General features: G+C 43.1%; 1 protein-coding gene across 1 annotated transcript in view; it reads left to right on the top strand.

Annotated features, from left to right (window-relative positions):
* Positions 1-15,197: 15,197 nt before the first annotated feature.
* The window catches only part of WNT3A (Wnt family member 3A), a 36,999-nt gene continuing 33,253 nt past the window's right edge, over positions 15,198-18,943 (top strand). The window contains exons 1-2 of the mRNA XM_019616734.2: positions 15,198-15,202; positions 15,480-15,721. Coding sequence (XP_019472279.1) covers positions 15,198-15,202; positions 15,480-15,721 — 247 coding nt within the window. The remainder of the gene's footprint in view (positions 15,203-15,479; positions 15,722-18,943) is intronic.

Here is an 18,943-nt window from a genome sequence, read left to right as displayed (position 1 = left end):
CTACAACTGGAATCAGCTCCTTGACATTTCTCCATAAAGCTCTTAGCACAATGGGAGCCCTAATCTTAGACTCAAGTTCAAGGCATAATAGTCATAATTATCATTATAATAACAATGATGGAAAGATTTAGAGAAAGCAGAAAAAAAACCTGTTGCTAACAGCAAGGAAAGATTAGCCTGATCCTGGAAAGAGGTGTGCATAAGCAACTTTTACTCACCAGATAGGCTTCTTATTCTGCCTACCTTCTGCAGGGAACCTGCTTTAGCAATGGGGTTGGACTAGATGATCCCCAGATGTCCCTTCCCAACCCCTTCTGTGATTCCCCTTCTACTGTGGCACATCACTGAGCTCCAGTCACACTCTTTGTGATGGAGCATGTTGTAGGGGCTGAACAAGCAACTAGATGCAGTTATAAAGAAGTGCAGGAAAGTGCTTTATCTACACACAGGTGTATGAAAACCAGGGAGTGCATCACAGGCATCCACCCAGCTTCATCAGCAGAGGGTGGCCGAGGCCTCGTGCAGAGAGAGGTCAGCATTTGGCCACTTACAGGGTATGTAGGACAGGGTTAACAGCCAACGTGGGCATGTAGGGCTTTCTCCCTCTCCCTTATTTCTTCTGAGCACACCAGATAAATAGCTCCAGGTGAAGGCCTGCCCATTCTTTATGAAGCAAAACGTGCTGTCGGTGTAAGGAGGCGAATCTGTGGCCCGGGGCACCATGTGCAATGTAATGTGTCTTGAGTCCCTTGCACGGGCTTGTTTGAAATATGTGTCAATAACACCAGCAGCAGCAAAAGGAGGTTGGCGTGGGGAGCCGAGGGGAAAGCAGCTTTGGGGTGGGGGAGGTAAGACCCCATCCTGCCTGGTGAGACTCTTAAAATCCTGCAAATCTTCCCCTCCCTCCCCACCAGCAACTCCCTCCTTGGTTGGTGAGATCACTCTCACTGCAGTGAATACAGAGCAGAAGCACTTCCAGGAGTGCTCCAGCATATTTTCTTGCATGCTCATTTCCAGCAGAAGGAATAAAATCTCTTGCAGGGAGTGGGTGAAGCTTCTAATTGTTGTTTTTAAGGAAGCAAACCAAACTCATACTAAAAATTATAGGAGACTGACTTATTTCACCTCCTAGTCTCCTGTTCCAGGTAACATGCAAGTTTCACCCATTTTGGAAGACTCACATTAATACCTTCAGCACCTGTGTCAAGAAAGTCATATTCCTCTTCCACGAGCACCTACAATGCAGCTCATAATTTCCACCTCTGCCACAAGCAATTGGCTCCAGCAGCACCAGCAACTCTTACCAGTGAAGGTGGTTAGCCACTGGAGCAGATCCCCAGGGGAATTGTAGATTCCCCATCTCTGGTTGTTTTGGGGTCAAGACTGGGTACCCCTTTGGAAGAGGTGACTCAGCCAAATCAAAGTTCCTGGCTTTGCTGCAAGTGAATCCTGTGTCTGAAATGCGATGGTCAGTGGCATCAAGGAGATGAGCAAAGGAGTAGTCGAGTTTGGAAAGTATATAAATTGATGAGTCAATAAGATTACAGGGCTGCTGAAGTGAAACTTGAAAGAAAGAGCATGTGAGATTTCTTGTTGTTAGTGATTTCTTTAAGAATTTCTGAGGACCTTCCAGACTTTTGCAATGTTCTCTCACCAGTTTCCCTGCTCTGGTTCAGAAAAGCTATCTTACAAAGAGACAAGCAAAGGGAACAGTCCTGAACCTTCAGTTCAGCACTGTATGTCTCAGTGAGAGTCCTGTCCTGGACCACAGTGGGAATTTCTGGCTTTTGGTGCCTGTTCCTGTATTTATTACACTTCCCATGAAGGGCCTCCTACTTTATTTCAATATCCCTTCTGATCTCAGTAAGTCTCTCTGGAGCTCCTCCAGAACCAAGTCCTTGCTTGGACAAAGAGTTTGGTATGGGTGAATAGCACCTCCTGTTTATCACTTGACTGCACTACTCTAGGTTCAAGGTAGGATTCATCTCATTAAATACCTCCAGTGTCAGTAATTGATATCTGAGTTATAATACCTGTTGAGTGGAATCCAACATATTACTTAGAATCATAGAATTTTAGAACTGTTTGAGTTGGAAGAGACCTTTAAAGGCCATCTAATCCAACATCCCTGCAAAAAAAACAGGGACATCTACAGCTTGATTAGATGATTTCAAATTGAAACAGAATCTAAAACTAGGCCAGACGACTCGTGTTTTAATTATACCCTCTTCTCTCCATTGGCTGTTTGGGAAACATGGGAAGGCTTGCTCCAGTCTTTGCTTTGATTTCTGCATAACACCGGGCTGAATCCCACTCAGCCCAGTGGGTCACATCAAGGCACCCAGTTTTACCATAGACTCCAGACAGTGCCCGTGACACCCACATGGGGCTGGTAGCTTCCACACAGGTCCTACAGGAAGACCTGTCCTACACACAGTTGTTGCAGCACCTGGGGGCCAGATAGGATCCCCATGGGCAACTGTAGGGACATGAGACACCCATGCGCAGTCAAATTGCATCTTAAAATGTCTCCCCGGGTTTTGGATAGTTAGCTCTGAGCTTCTGATATCATTAATATTAGTAGGAAAAAAAAGATATAAGAGAGAGCTCTTTGGGGCACCCAATGTTTCTGGCAAAGCTTGGGTGTGCTAGGACAGAGACATTTTAAATCGTGCCTCCACCAACAGGGATGTGTCAATAGGTGTGTCTGTGCGTGGGTACATGGAGAAAGGGAAGGGAACAGAAGGCTGAAAAAATCTGATGGTGGCATCAAGGATAAACATGTGCTCATGTTCATGGCTTTGCTCCCATTGCCGTGCTCAGCCTTGCAGCCCAATAGTTAAGGAATAGGCTGTTCGTTCAGCTGAAGTGCTTAGAAACCTTTAAAACCCTGACATCTTTCTGCTGTCAAACCTCCAGACATTGCTGACTCATGTAAAATAGTTTATCCCCATTTATCCCTGCTAAGCTTTGGACGTTAATAATAATTTGTGAAAATGAGTACCATTAATTAATGATCTGAGCATATCAGTGCTCTGATGTAAATGCTGTGTTCCAAATAGTACGCAGTGCTTTGTTGCAAATAGTAAAATCAAGGGTTGTGCAAGGCCTTCTGAAGTAAGAAGTCTGTATACCACTTAATGTATTGCTTCTCTAAAAACCTGGGAGACAACATGTCTGTTCTCCAGACAACATGGAATGTTGAAAATTTCTTTATTTCTTAACCAAAATGAGTTGCTATAATTCTGATTTGTTCAATTGAGTACTTCAGGCCAGACAAAATATCTCAAGATTTGTACTTTTCAATGTCCTAAAGCACATGAGATAAATAATTATATTAATAACTATGAAGCTAACTGTGGAAAATGCAAAGAATAAGCTGCTTGTACTGCTACAAAATATTTCATTGCTTTTGAAAGTAAAGAAAAAGAATTCTCGGAAAGTGAATATTTTAACTTAATATCACCTCTCAAGTAGATGATTGTACTAGTAGGAAGGAAAAAACACCGTGATGGTGCAGATCTCCATGTATCACAGAAGAAAATGGCAAACACACACAAAAGGCTTGGGGGAATTTATGTTTTGAGGATTTCAGTACAATCTCATCCAGAGCTTCAGGTTTTGACTGAGCTCAAATTAATCAATTTAATGGAAAAGAAACGCAAGGGAATATTCCTGCACAATTTCTGTCCCTGTCCCTCCTACAGAAGGCACCACTTGTTATTTAGGATCTAATCCTTGAGCATGGGAAAGCCATAATCTGCAGGATGAGCATCCAGGGTCATTGCTATGCAGCTCTTTGATGCGACAGATCTGCTCTGTTGCACGAATAGAGCAGTGAGCTCCAGCTGAGGAGTGCTGTGTGGTTTCCTGTGGCTACTTGGTCTCCTGGTCAATGTCCAGAAGTTCCATATGAGGTTTTCTAGGGAGGTGGTGGAGTCACCATCCCTAGAGGTGTTCCAGAACCATGGAGATGTGGCACTGAGGGACATGGTCAGCAGGCATGGTGGGGTGGGTTGAGGTTGAACGTGGTGTTCTTAGTGGTCTTTTCCAACCTTAACAATTCTGTGATTCCATGAGATTTATTTATGAGTTGATTTATTTTCACCCATGGAGCTTCCTTCTCACAGCCTCACGTTGTCACTCCTCAGATCTCCTATGAAACACAGTTATTAACATTGCATAATCCCCCAGCAACATCACTGCATCAGTTCTGCAGGTAACAAGAAGAAATCCAAGCTGGAAGGAAGCCATCTGCTAAGCTGAGTGACCCTGCAGCCTTATTATTATTATGAAGAGGAGGGCTCGTCTCTGGTTTCTAAAGTAAACACAGGAGGTATCTTGGCACAGGAGCGTGCAGCAGAGAGCTGGGATTGCTTTCCCAAATTCTTGGCCGCTTCCCTTGCTGCATGTCAAAGCTGGTATCTTTGCCTAATAGTGATCACCCCTCTGCGAGCTGATCACTATCTGGCAGCCTGTCTGCATTTCCCCAACCACTTTCAGAAAGAAATCATTAGGGCTGTGGTGCTGCGCAGAGGTCTGCAGGTGCAGCTCCCAGCTGTTTCAGGCTCCTTACCCCGAGCACAGAAGGATAGCAAGGGAAAACAAGCCCATTGCTATGGTCATTGCTCTTCATCCTGCCTCCTATTTCATCCTCCCAGTTGGAGATTTGGGGTTAGATTTTCCTGCTCTCAGGACTTCTCCCTACCCACTTTCTTTCTTCTAAATCTACATGCTTCCTCTCTCAGCCCAGTTTCTCCCCTGACCACCACCACCCTTCTTTCATCCAGCCACTGGGTCACTAATCTCACTAGGAGCTTCTTAGGCTGGAGAGTGGTTATGCTGTTCTGAGGAACATCAAGGCACCACATCTGCTGAGTCACCTGGAGAAGGAACTGTTTGAAACTTGGCTCCTGGTGTGCGAGCACCAAACTCCAGTACTTTTAGGGAGAGGAAACAAGAGAAGAAAGCTCAGTCATTCTCTGTGGTGGTGATGGGTTGACAGTTGGAATGAGATGATCTTAGAGGTCTTTTCCAATCTTAGTGACTCTGTCATTCTGCGGTCTGGTGCAGTAATTCTCCAGTCTTGTTGTAGAGAATACATCTGGGTCAGATGCTTAGTGAATCTACAGGCTGGAAGAGTATTTCATTCAAATCACCCTTTTTTGGACAAATAGTCTTGGAGACCTTTAGAGTGAGTGGCCTCTTTTAGTCCAAAGAAGATGGCAAAGAAAAGCAAGCTGCTTATGAATAGATTTGCATTCGTCTATCTGTCTATCTATCTATATGGCTTCTCATCTCAGAAAAAAATTACAAAATATTGATTTAATGTTATGCTGTTGAGACAGACATAGAAAGTTTGGGAGTTTTCCTCAGCAAACCAAGAAATTTAGGCTGCCTTATGACCCGTTCCACTCATTTCAGAATAAATTTGGGAAAATAAGGGAGATTCAGTGCATCCATTTCAGCAGACAAGATTTATCCACAAGCAGCGGTAAAGAAGCCAGCACTGCAAAATGAAGTTAATCTTTCTCTTTTTTCCCTGCATCAAGTTTTATTGCTCTTGTTATTCTTGTTATTGCTCAGAGAAGATCTTTGAGAAGTTTTTTTTTTTCATTCTCAAAGTACATGCAAATGCCAGGACATACACTGGCATTTTTCCTGTACCTTTGAGCGACTCATCAGTTTGTGCCTCCTTAATTTTACTGGGATCTAGCTGAAACATGTCAAAGAGACATGAGGATTTTTTCCAATGCAAAATAGCTTCTTTGCAAAAAAATTAAAAATAAAAAAATCCAGATGTTCTTTTACTCCAGAAATTACCATTGAATTAAAACAAAACAGAACAAAAAGATCAACAAAAGAAGAGCAAAAAAATGTTGGGTCTCATGTCTTCATGGCTAGATACTGTGGAGCCTTGCAAAACTTGTTCTGATCTCTGAACAAAGGTAGACCTTCCCTTAGGTTGAGATGTTCCTTATGGACTTCCCCATGTGTATTCTCTGTTGTCTGAACGACATGTCTTTTGCTGCATCCTTTCCAAAATAGAGGGAAGGAGAAGTTCAGGAGGTCTCTGCCTTACAATGCTTTCCATTTTTTCCTTATTTTTTCCTTAAAAGACAAATACAGACCTGGAAATCTTTGTTGCATTTTTGGAGGAAAGATGTTTTTCTTCCCTGTCCAATTCTTATGTCCCTTTCCCATCTGTGTTTGGGCCAAGGATCAGATGAGTATTCTCCATAGCCCTATGCCCATCCTGTGTACAGAGGTGATCTTCAAAGATGGTGTAAGCTGCATTCATACCTACATTGTGGCTTTGGAACAGATGATTTTAGCACTGATCTGGTTTAGAGCTTGTTGGAAGAATCAAATGAAATGAACCTGGTAACATTTTAGACCAAAGAAGGATTAGACTCTCTGCTGAGTTAATGATGGATGGGTGATATGAAAAGTGGCACAACCATAACTTATTGTGAAGTAGCTAGATGGAATTTTGATGGATAGTACTACTAGATAAAAAGCTCTTTGGGGCTTGTTATCTTTTTTTTTCTTTTCAGTTCAGTGGTTGAAAATGGAAACACCTTTTTGGAAACTCAAGTGTTTGATCTCTTCCCACAGAATAAAATCATTTCATTAAGCTTTGAGTATTTGAGTATTTTAAAGATAAAATGTTTTTACACATTGCAAAATTGTATGCAAAACAGCCCCCCATAAAACTGTGCTAAGGAAGGTCAGATGAATATAACTCCCTGAGTACTCAGGGAATGTGCCAAACTACATAGATTTAAATCCCACTGATTACAGAGGTAACTTGAAAGACAGACAGTAGGGCTTGTCTAAATCAATGCTTCCCACATTTTCCTTAAGGACCAGAAGACAAAGTGTCCATGGGATTCATTTGAGTGAGAAGGGAAAAAAAAAAAAGAGAGAGAGTGTAAAAGGAAGGAAAAACAAAGAGGAAGAAAGTTTATGGCTTCGTAAACAGCTGTAAGCAATGTCTCTGGTCGGGTCAGACCGGTCTGAGTTGACAAGGCAGTGTCTCCAATTATATAGCATGCTGTAGCCTGTAAAAATGAAATCAATTTGTTATTTTTCTGGGAGAACATTATAGCGTGAGTTCACACATTTGGTGAGCCTGATGACTCAGTTAGAGCCAAAGAGGGAACGCACAGACGTGTGTGTGTGCATAACAGGGCGAGGGTACGTGCATGTGTTGTAGGATCAAATGCATCTTCAAAAGGCATCCTTGGAGGAATGGGTGGGAAAAGTTGGTAACTTGGTGTGTGAGATGAGTGGATGGGACAGAGAAAATCATGTTGTTCTTATAGGGCTACTTAAACCAGCACAACATAGCTTTCTGTCCATGGTTCCCATTACAAAATGGGCTCCATCACTAAGGAGTTTCAGGATAAAATTCCCCCAAGCACTTAAGCACTTAAGCAATTTAGAAGTCCAATTCCAATCTTCACAAGCATCTGAGGTCTCTGAGCCCAGTCCTCCAAGGTATTTAGCCCTGACATAGCCCAGAACAGACCTCAGTTAGGGGGATGAGCGTTAATGAGAGGTTTGAAACCACAACATATAATTTATATTGCTGATCATTTTAAAAAGTTCAGGTTGGGATGCTCTGGGGGCTGGAGGGAGAACTAGGAAGGATAAGACTAGCCACACTCCTAATTATTATTGAAATTCATAGTAGGAGTCTAAATACCTATTTATACTGTAGACATTTATCTAGTATTTGCCTAATATATTGCCTTCTCTCTTTCCTCTGTTCCACTAATTTATCACACCTGACCCAGAAAATCTGTGTTGTTTTTTTTTTTAAATGTAAGACTTGATCCCAGTGCCCAAGATTTCCCCGTGCTACACAGGGCAGAAAGAAGCAAACACACACATGCATACACATTTCCATTTGTCATGAAACCCTGGTAGGGGTTAGGCTGGGAGAAGTCAGAAGTGAGGCAGCAAAGGTGTTTACATGAAACTTTAAATTACTCTTCTTTCATTTGCAAGTAACTGTTGTTCCTCATCCCGGGTAAATTTATCCATCAGCAATATCATTAGATGAGTTCATTGTAACCACGAGATTTACAGCGCTCATAAACTGCAGTGTAGGTGGCAGATTAAAATGTTAAGGCTTATACATCTCTAATACCACGTGCTGTGATCCTGGCAAACCTTACAAGGTAAATGGAGATGCATGGAGGCAGATCTGAGTGGGGAGACCTCCAGGGAGAGAACCCAAATGAAGAACGTGATGTTGAACCAATATCAGGGTCCTGGAGCCAGGCTTGAAAACATGGTTTGAGGGGCCATTATTCTGCTGGATGGGTTGTTTTTCAGATGACATGTACACCAGAGGAGTTAATTGCCTTGGGTAATTAAAGAGTTCCTAAGACTTTTTGCAAGGAACCAGGTTGTTAATACTCGTATTCTCTCCTGTTCCCTTCTATTGCGTAGATCCTAAGGGAAGACAAAGTCAAAGCAACATCTCTTGCACTCAAGAGTGTTGTGTGCTGAAGGTGCTGAGTGTTGTGGTGTGCCTTAGTTCCTGTGGGAATTTACTGTCCCGGCCAAACCTCAACTCAAATATTTATACACAGTTTTTTTAGCATCCACGTGAAGTTGCTGTTAAGTCTGCTGTTTTTCAAATCTGGACCCAAACTGTTGGATCTAGATTTGGAAAAAGCTGCCATGTTCACATTAGAGAGAGCTGCCACCCATCACCGGGCAAAGACTTCCTCCGTGTCCTCCTAGCAGCCCTCAGGCACTTCTGAGGTTCAGCGAAAATGGGTGAGATTCCAGCTCTCTCACTTCAGCTAAAAACAAGGCGTCTAATTTACGCTCATCGCCCAAGCTTTTCCCCAGCCAGTGCTGCCTCCTGGGCATCTCCGTGATTCAGCCCACCTATCTGAGGCACCTATCTTAGGATGGGCCCAATTGCCCTCTGGAGGTGCTGATCCCGCTCCATGGACTCGAAGAGAGTGCTAACTTGGCTGAGATGCCTAACAACTTTTAATGGTCAAAGTCGGGTGAGATGAGTCCCACGCTCAGAGATCCTCTGATGAAAGTTGCTAGAGAAATACAATGCTGCATCATCATCACCATCGTTATTATTAATGCAGAGTAAAGGTGAGGGAATTATTCATGGGAGAAAAGTTACCTCCGTGCCTGTATATTTACAGGATCTGACCCAGCTATACAATTATGTACATACTTTCAGGGCTAGAACAGAAAAAAATAATTAAATATAGCACTAGTCCTCTCCTTTCAGATGAAAGAAGAGGGATTGTAACAACAGAATTGAAAAGAACAGTTAATCCAGTAGTTTTCAGTCTTTTTTCTTTCCAGATCAGAAAAAAAATCTGGAAGTTCAGCACAGTGAACGTTGGCTAACAACAGGCTTAGTTTTCTTCATTCTTTCTGTGGACCTTTCAGGAATAATCTGTAAATATGAAAATGCTCAGAGACCAGAAGGTGAATACATTGCTGCAATCACCGTTATAGACATTCATAGACCATTCATCTATGTTAAGGTAGTTCTCAATTTTTCAAATTTTAGACTGAAATATCTTCAACTCAAGCAAATTAAAATTTTCATTATAATTCACATGTTAAATTGCTTGGATCTGGAGCAGTTTTCATGTCTAGAAGGAAATCAAATGCATCCAAAGGGAAAGTAGTTAGCAGAATGATTTATTTTTCCATTTAAGATGATGGGTTTGGGTATGCTCCCTTCCCTTTCTTTCTTCATTCTTTTTCTTTGGAAAACTAGTGATTTTCTATGAAAATGAACACAGGTCTATTAATTTTTCTGTCTGCCTACCCATCTGATCTCTGATCTGGCGATTCAAGTCTGCAGAAGTGTTTCATTGAGCCTGGAAACTGGTGTATGCCATAGAAGCGGAAAGGAAGAAATGATAGGTTATCTACCTCTCCTACACCTAGTCCCCATCTCCGATTGAAATGCTTTTGGATACCTTACCAGCTTCCATCTATGTGCATTGGATGGACACCATTGCTCTTCTTTATGCATGCCAGCCCTGTAAGGCACTCTGTCTTTGTGGGAACTGAATCAAGGTTAACGTACACGTCCTATTCTTTGAGTGTCTTGAGCACTCAGGTGCCATTGACCTTTCAGAGAAGCCTCAATTTCTTTGAAACTTCAGAGTCTCCTAGTAGCTATGTCCTCCCCAAACATATTTTTAGCATCTTCAGGTGCATGAAGATCATGTTCTTGACCTCAGCAGCCTGTAGGGGATGATGGTTAGGGCACCACTGGGGGCCAAATTGGGTGTTGCAGGATGAAGACTTGTGCCCGTTCATCACCTGCAAGCAGCTTTTCTGTGAGCTCTTCTTTCCTATTAGCAGGACATGTGACACGACGCTAGATTTTCCTTATAGGACCTATGGAGGTCCTAACAGGACCTATGGAGACTTCTCCAGCCACCTTCCTCATTTCAGTCTTTTAAGTTTCATGATGCTGAGTGCATTGTGAGTGTGCATCATTTTGGATAGACTGCTCTGTGGCATGGCAGGGAGTTAACAAAAAATGAGGGAAAAAGGAAAAGAGAGTGAGGTGAACCTCTAGAAATCTGGATGGGTCATGAGAGAGGATTTGGAGGAGTTCCATCATCTTCCTGCTAGGGAAGCCCATGCAAAGGGAGCAGAGTGGAAAAAGACCTAGTGCATCTGGAAGTGAACATAAATTCTCTCCTATATAAGTAGATGAACATCCTTTGACTTAACTTCTGCTGCCACTGTCCATCTGTATAAAACAAAAGAACCAGTGTAACTGTTAGTGCTCGGTTTTCAATGTTTAGTGGAGAGTTAAGTGCTCTCTGTTCCTTATGCTGGGTTGCTGCAGAGGCGTTACACTCTTGCTGTACAAATTCAATTAAAGCAGTTACTTTACCTGTGTCAGGGATCCCAGAAGGACATCCGCTCTCAGCAGCACTTGGAGCCAGCAAAAGGCCTCTCCAAGATGAATAGCAAAACAGAGCCTCTACAGAGTTCAAGAATAACAGAATTCAGGAAGAGGCAAGTAGGCGTACGCACCTCTACATGCTGCACCTGATGCGTCAAGGACTTTTGACAGCCAGCACTGAGAAGGTAGTGACCTTGAAAAGTTGGTAGAGTGGTGCTGTACAGCAAGGTCATCCAGAACTGAAGCCTTCTCTTTTTTTTTCATTCTGAAGAACCTATGAGAATAAATTTCCTGCATATTTCTTCCTCATAAACTGACTGAGGTGTCCATTCCAAGAGGGAGAGTACATGTAATTTATTAAGAAGGTGGCCAGGTACTTATCTACAACCACTCTGCTGAAGGAGCAGATAGACTGAGATAAGGGAAATGAAGAGCTCTCTAGATGTGCTGGCAAAAAAATTCTCACTGGAGGTTGAATTAAACACTTCAGGGCATGCAAGGCTTAAAGATAAGCCAAGAACTTTGGCTGTGGATTTACAGAATAGTGTTTTCATGGCTCCTACTGAGCTAATGGCAAGAAAAGGCTAACTGGCTTAAAAAGAATGGCTCTTCGACCCTTTCCTTTGGGTCAAACTTGAGCAGTACCTGTAAGGGGAATCAGCATTTTTGAAAATTTGAGAGCTTCATGAGTTCTCCAGTGAAAAAGAAGGTGTTGGTGTCAATGCATCCAGAAAGAGCTGTTGCTTAAAAAAGTTGAAGATGATGACTGGTTAGACCACAGTATTCACTACTTGGCCCATTTCTTGACACCATCTTTTCAAAATCACCATCATGCAGAAGATGGCTTTGAAACAGATCATAGGAGAATGGGAAATGCAAAGAAACAGATTTGATCATTGGAAACAGGAGAATGAAAAATGGGAGCTACCAGAAAGTTGAGTAACACTGAAATGAGATTACGATCTTTATCGTCTTTCCAAGTCTTTTCTAATGGTTTTGGTTGTTTTTCAGGTGTTGGTATTGGTGGATTTTGTTTGCTTGCTTGCTTGGGATGGGTGGGGTTAGAAGGTTCATAAGGTTCGTATCTTGTGATCAATCTCCTAAAGATGAACTGACCTTAGAGAGTGGGATAAAGTGTTTACATCTGGATTCTGGTAGCAAATTAGAGACAAAAGAGGGTGTCCTAACTGATGTTATCACACTCCAAAGTCTGTAAGTAAGAAAGGAAAAGGACTGTACCTAGCTGTGTTTAGCAGCAGAGGCACTGTGCATGGACCAATGTAGAGATTCCACCCTGTAGCTCTGACTGAAAGTCAAGTGACTGCACACTCCAAATTTACATTCATTGTCTCAGTGCCTGATGACGCCTTGAGAACAAGACTCTTGCATGAGATTGTCTTTTGCAGATTAAACTTTCCAGACTGTAACACAGATCAAAGTAAGGTGTGACTGTTTCCCTGCTGCATTGAGAAGGGAGCAGTGTGAAAAGCAATTAAAAGTATTTCTACATGTTTTAATTTTTATCTTAGATGATCTTCCCAACAATGGAAACGAATAGTTGAGGGCATCAACCTGTAAACTCCTCTTCCTATGATTTGTGTTTTCACAGTATACTACTGCAGTAACTTCCAAAAGACACAGAGTTTGGCTGTTCAGATAAACTGAAGTTTAATTGGTGTCCTAAAGTTTCATCTAGGTTCTGTTCAAGTGGCTGAAGAAAGTCCTCGTCCTGGCTTCACAATATGGCATACCAAGCCTACAGCAGGTCGATCCTACCACAGTGGATACTTTGTTAGGAAAGCTTTGGGATGTATGCTGGTGACTTTAGCTGATGTGGGAACAAGCTCTGTAAATATTTTAACCCAAGTTAGCTTTAAGTACTGGAAGGAGCCACCCTAGACTCTAGCTATAGTCAGTGGAGCAACTATTCTCTGAAGTATGACTCAGAGCAAATGTTGGTGCTCTTCTCTGCAGGCTGGAGGCTTCAGTGAAAACACCTATTTCTCCTCACTGTTTACAGAGATAAGGGCCATCTAACTTCAGAGGTTAAGTATTCTAAGTTGCCGTCTGGGAATAGCTGCTATCTCCAATGCATTTGGGCTCTGAATAGACTTGGAATTGGAGATGTGGCACCCTAAGTCTCTGTATGCCCAGCAAGGCCATAAGGGTAACACCCTAAGCAAGCCCCCTGCAGCCTGAAGTAGTGTTTCAAAAGGTGTCTCTAGTCCATCAAGTGTGATCCAGCGCTTTGTTTATAGCTTAACAATTAAATTAAAAGTACGCTGTGAAGTCAAAGTGAAAACACCCTTTGGTCTGGCATGGGATCCATTCACAGGTGCTTTTCTGCCACTAGTTTTTCCCTGAATTAATCAAAAGTTCAAGAAAACCCACATCAAGACACATAGATAGGAAAAACAAGTTAGCTAGGTCCTTTTCTTGGCTTTCTCCTGTGGGCTCCTGCAGTAACTCACCTCCCTGCTACAGCTTGGGTCTTTGCACAGACTTCAGCACAGCACTCACCTTCCCTGGGTGGGGAATTTTAAGGAACTTAGCCGTACCCGTTGTTAGATGTAATGACATGATTCATCTGGAGACTTCTACAGTGCAGACACATCCCACTCAACTGCTCACCAGGGTTTATTCTCTCTAGTCTAGCCAATACACTCAATGGAGGAGAAGCCATGATTCACCTCATCCTAAGCAGATGTCTAAAATGGGGCAGATGAATCGTGCCCTAGAAACGCCTGTTTCTCTCCTCAGACTGATTACAGAGGCAGCTTGGGGTGTGTAGATCAGCTGGAGACATAAGAAGGTAGATGAGATGAGTACAACTCCTAGTCAGTGTCAGCTATCTGCCTTCCTCTTATTGGGAACAGGCAGGCACTTCTGGAGGGCAGTCCATAGTTGCCTCATATTCCCTCCTTGGAATAGGAACAATTGTCCTTCAATGTTAGGTGAGATGAATCTTCAACTCAAACCGCAGCCGAGGTGGAAAAAGGCCCCTAAGTTTTGGAAATCAGTTGAAAAATGTTTGCTTTCACAGACACCTTTCACCTCGTCCATCTAAAATTAACTTACTTGACAGTGTTAGAGCAAAAGAAAGGGAAGACACATCCCCTGGGTGCCTGCTGATAATTCAAACACACCAGGCTGCTCCCAAATGAAAACCACATAGCAAAAAAAAAATGAATGTAAACAGAAATACACGCTGCCCAGGCAGGTTTCTGTTTGTCATTAATTCTGAGCAGAAAAGTCAATCAAGAGATTTAATTAGAAGAATAGGAAATTATACTCTAAAAATCCCTTCAGTTTTAGTAATCAAGGTTATTATTAGAAGCACCAGTAAAAACACTTTAAAAATTTATCTAATTAGCTACGTATCTGGTGATCTCTGTGCATAGCTGACTTGTTTGTCTCTAAGGCTTCAACCAACATAATGGTTCGTGGACACTCCTTTCAGAAGACTTCCATTTGGCTCAGCACAGAATCTGCACTCCAAATGTTGTGGTTTTTTATTTTACTCTGTTCATTTTAACTGGAGCAATTCACAGACTGATGGCCAAAGCAGGTTTTGCATATCCTCGTGACAGCACAGCGAAGCTGGGTTTTATGAAAATGCAACCCTGGTTTTGAAAATTCCCAGATTAAAACTGGTGTGAGAGCGAAGTGAAAATCTGCTGAACTAATATCCAGAGGCAGACTTTTAATACATAATTTTTTAAGCACTTCAAACTGATAAAGCCTTGCAAAGCACATGCCTGAACTAAGCAGGTGTGGAAATACTAAAGGGCAAAAAATCTTTTCCAGAATGTACTTTCAGAGAGGTTACCAATGGGTCTCTAGATCCAAAATTCCATGCACCCTTGCACTAATGTTCCTAGTAACATGAGCCCAGTTTTTTGTAAAGGAGGACAGCATTGATGTTGGACCAGCATTAAGCTCAGTCAGGCTTTTTGAAGGTCTCAAGGTCTAACCTGCTCAAATCTTTATGATCAGTCTCAGAAGTTACCTAGTAAGGTTCAAACATAAAGGGCACACAGATTAATCGGGTGATATTTGTCAATTCAGTGCTCTTCCAAAGTCTTGGAGTCTTCTACTGTCAGTGTTGTCACCTTGTGTAGCTCTGGAAGTGCTTTTGACTCTCTGATCCCTGGGCTTCCTCAGCTGCAAAGATTTCCAATAAAAATTGCATGCACTAGTACAAACATGCTTGGCTTCCAAAGAAAGAAATGTTTGCAAACCTCTGTTTGCAAATGGAACTGACTGCATGAGGTGAGCATCTTTGGGAAGAGGTACAATGATGAGAGAATGAAGGAAGGGGAAGAATATATTAAAGGTAGGGCTGCTCACCTGTTGGTCCTCTAGGAAATTTCAGGAGAGACATAATGATGGTATTTTGGAGAGAAATGACAGTGGAAAGGATGCTTTCTGGTGAGCAGGATGCACAGAGGAATGGAAAACGTTGATTTTCTTTCCCCATTCCTGGAAACCAAATACAAAACTGAATGTCAGACTGACAGCATCTGTTTTCCTTGTGTTTTTTTTCCAGGTCCTTGGCAATTGGTCACCAGTATTCCTCTCTGGGGACTCAGCCCATCCTCTGTGGGAGCATCCCAGGACTGGTCCCCAAGCAGCTACGATTCTGTCGGAACTATGTGGAGATCATGCCCAGCGTAGCAGAAGGGGTGAAGATTGGGATCCAAGAGTGTCAACACCAATTTCGAGGGAGGAGGTGGAACTGCACAACTGTCAATGACAGCTTGGCCATCTTCGGACCCGTGCTAGACAAAGGTGAGCCCTGTGCCCTGTGTTTGGTGTAAGCAAGGACCACGGTGGAATAGCATCAAAGGCTTTGATAAACCCACTGTGAACTTGTTGCTGTGTGATAAAATTCCATGTAAAATGGGCTGGCGGAGACAGGACTGAATTTCATAAAAGGAGGCAAATGGCAGAGGCAAGGAAAAAATTGTGGGCACAGGACTCTATCCAAGCTTTTCAAACCTGATGCAGAGGCACTTGGTAGAGACAAGAAGAAATGTAAACCTTCTCATAGGGGTGACAAGTAAATCTGTGGCTCTCTGGTGTAGGGTGATGGGCTGCAGGGCAGTGTCTGAATGCAGTCATGGTTGGAGATGGTTCCTAGGGGTTGAACAATCATTGTTGTAGATGCCCTCGTGGGATAAAATGAAGATCAAAAGCCTGAGGAACTCACCCTGAGTCAATGGTGTTGCTTTCACTGTGTTATGAATATGGCAAATTAAAACAAATTCTGACATGGGGCATTGAAAAACTTGGGACAAAACATCTCTATTAGCTCCCGTTTATACCAGTGTTTTGTCCCAAGTTTTTGAATGTAGCGATGTTTGAGTACTTGGCTCTTGATACCATCTGTTCTTTTCACCTATAAGTGAGCAGGGACCTATTTTAGCTCATAAGAATTGTTTCATCCTTCTTTGCCCGTGTAGCACACCTTCAAAGTCCAGCCTGGGCCTACATTTAATAACATACCAGAGAGCACTACAGCAGCCTACAGAACTACGACCTGTATTGCAGGGCTTCCACCAGCCCTAACAGGCACTGCACACACAGCCAAAGGAGCGTGTGGTTTCAGCTGATGGGTGGATACTGCTACCCCATTAGAGCTGGGATGCGATGCTAACACCAGTGTCACCATTCAGGTTTATCAGAGATCAGCCCCAAATAATTACACCTGCAGGAGCTGCAGTGTGGTGTGCTTAAGCCCATATCAAGGTGTCATATCACAATGTTTGGCTCAGAATTAAAGCAACCATTCCAGGTACATCGCTCCTGGGTGACTACAGCATTTAAATTAAGTCAGCAGAGCAAAATATTTTCCCATAGGCACAAGCCCAGGGTGACTTTCCCAAAAGCATGCACTGGGCACAGGGAGTAAGTGAGCCAATTAAACTAACACCTTTGTCTTGTCTTGATGTCATAGAATCATAGAATGTCTTGGGTTGGAAGGGATCTGAAAGATCATCAAGCTCTCACCCCCTGCCATGGGCTGGTTGCTCCACACCAGCTCAGGCTGCCAGCACCCGTCCAATCTGGCCTTGAGCACATCCAGGGATGGTGCATCCATAGCACCCCTCTGGGCAGCAGTGCCAGGGCCTCACCACCTTCTGAACAAAGAATTTCTTCCTAATATCTGACCTGAATCTCCCCTCTTTTAGTTCAAAGCCATTTCCCCTTGCCCTATCATCATTTAGACCATGTGAAAAATTGCTTCCCCTCCTTCTTATAAGCTCCTTCCAATACTGGAAGGGCACAATGAGGTCTCCCCAGAGCCTTCTCTTCTCCAAGCTGAACAAGCCCAATTCAAGGACATGCAGAACATCTTGCTTGGGTGAGATGCCTGATGTTGTCCCATAGGAATGCTAGCAGGAGAGAAGTGATCTTCACCTTCTTGCTGAACGAAGGAGCTCTGATCCCACAAGCCTTATCTCACAGCTATATCAGCACGAAGGGTCCATCCGTGCTCGAGTCTGCAGGCTTTCAGTAACTGGGCGCAGCGAGGGAGAGAAGGCTGGGACGATTTCATAACTGAAGAATGTTGTTCCTTGAGGGAGAATCAAACCACCCTTCAGTTTTGCTTCACCTACAGCAGGAGGGGGGAGAAAAAAACAGCTCAGTCACATTCTTGTGCGGCAGATCCCCCAGGGTAGGAACATATTTGAGCTCCTACCCAGAAAGAGAGAAGGAGAAACAGAGAGAAAGAAAGAAAGCAAAACTCTGTTTTGTGGCTGGAATTTTAAGTCACTCTAGATCCGACTTCAGCTCCCCATCTTTGTTAATAGGGGCCCTGTCTTCCACCCCCAGCACCAAGATGGTCACTAAAGCAACTCCCGTTTGCCTAACACGACTATCTGGACTTCTTTGATTGCAAAGGATCATTTTAATGCCTTCAGGAAATGCTTCCTAGGCCCCAATCTCTCTGAGGCTGGCTCGCTGTCTGAGCTGCCCTTGCTGCTTTGCTATCTCATTGCTAATTCAGGGCTAGGCTTGAGTTGTGATTCAGCAGTGCCAAACTGTCACCAGACTGCTCCCCTTAAGAGCCATATTCTGATCTGAAACCAAACTCTTTTTCCCCATGAGCCTGTTTGTGGGAAGAAATCCCATTTGTTTTAGCTCCTATAAATATAGTACGCGTATAAATATATAAATATTGTATATGTAGTGTGTGTATATATATATTTTTATTTAGCATATCCGTAGCCAGGATGAACGAATCATATATTAAACCACAACGGTATTCATGAGCACATCACAAGGGAACAGTGATGTCCAGAGGATCCAGGCTGACCTCTGTTTGGAGGCAACACCTGACAGGTATGGCCCATGGCCTTTTAACTCAAGCCATATCAGGAGCAGAAGCCCCACAAGCCATCCAGCTATTCACTCTCTTGGTTTTGCCTGTCCTGTGCAGTTCTGGGGAGAAAATTTCAGATAGGTGCCACCATTGGATCTTCCTTCTGAATTGCTAGGAAATGGGTTTTTCAGGTGTCCTATGCTGATGGGAGTGCAGAGAACAGGATGCTCTTGTAGGAAAAGAAGCAGGTCTGATCTCCTTGTTGAACCTACCCAGCTGCCCTTCAGTTGTGTTAATCTGCTCCAGTTTCTAGCCTCCCTAAAGTTCAAATCTCAGCTACTGTGCAGAGAACAATAACATTCACTTGAGCTTTTCTAGCAGAGCAAATTCTAGAGGAAAAAAAAAAATCTGTTCTCATTTGTTTCTTTAGGTCTCATAATGTTTTTTTCCAGCTGTATATTGTGAGGTAGTGAAGCAGACTATGGATATAGCCATGCAATGCTGAGAAACCATGCTAGCCACAGCTGAGTCCGGCAACTTATTTGAGAGGTTGGGCTGTTTGTAAGGCAGTTTCCATAGCTTTCAGTTTCCAAAGGATGAAGGAAAAATGCTTAAGTTGTCTTTAAAATATGCAGGATAAAAGTTTGGAGGATGTCATAGAAGGACATGACTTCGCCAACAAC

The sequence above is a fragment of the Meleagris gallopavo genome, chromosome 6 (genome assembly GCF_000146605.3).
Source record: "Meleagris gallopavo isolate NT-WF06-2002-E0010 breed Aviagen turkey brand Nicholas breeding stock chromosome 6, Turkey_5.1, whole genome shotgun sequence".
In the NCBI taxonomy this organism is placed as follows: domain Eukaryota; kingdom Metazoa; phylum Chordata; class Aves; order Galliformes; family Phasianidae; genus Meleagris; species Meleagris gallopavo.
The sequence above is the reverse complement of the archived record's forward strand: the minus strand, read 5'-3'. Positions and strand labels throughout refer to the sequence as shown.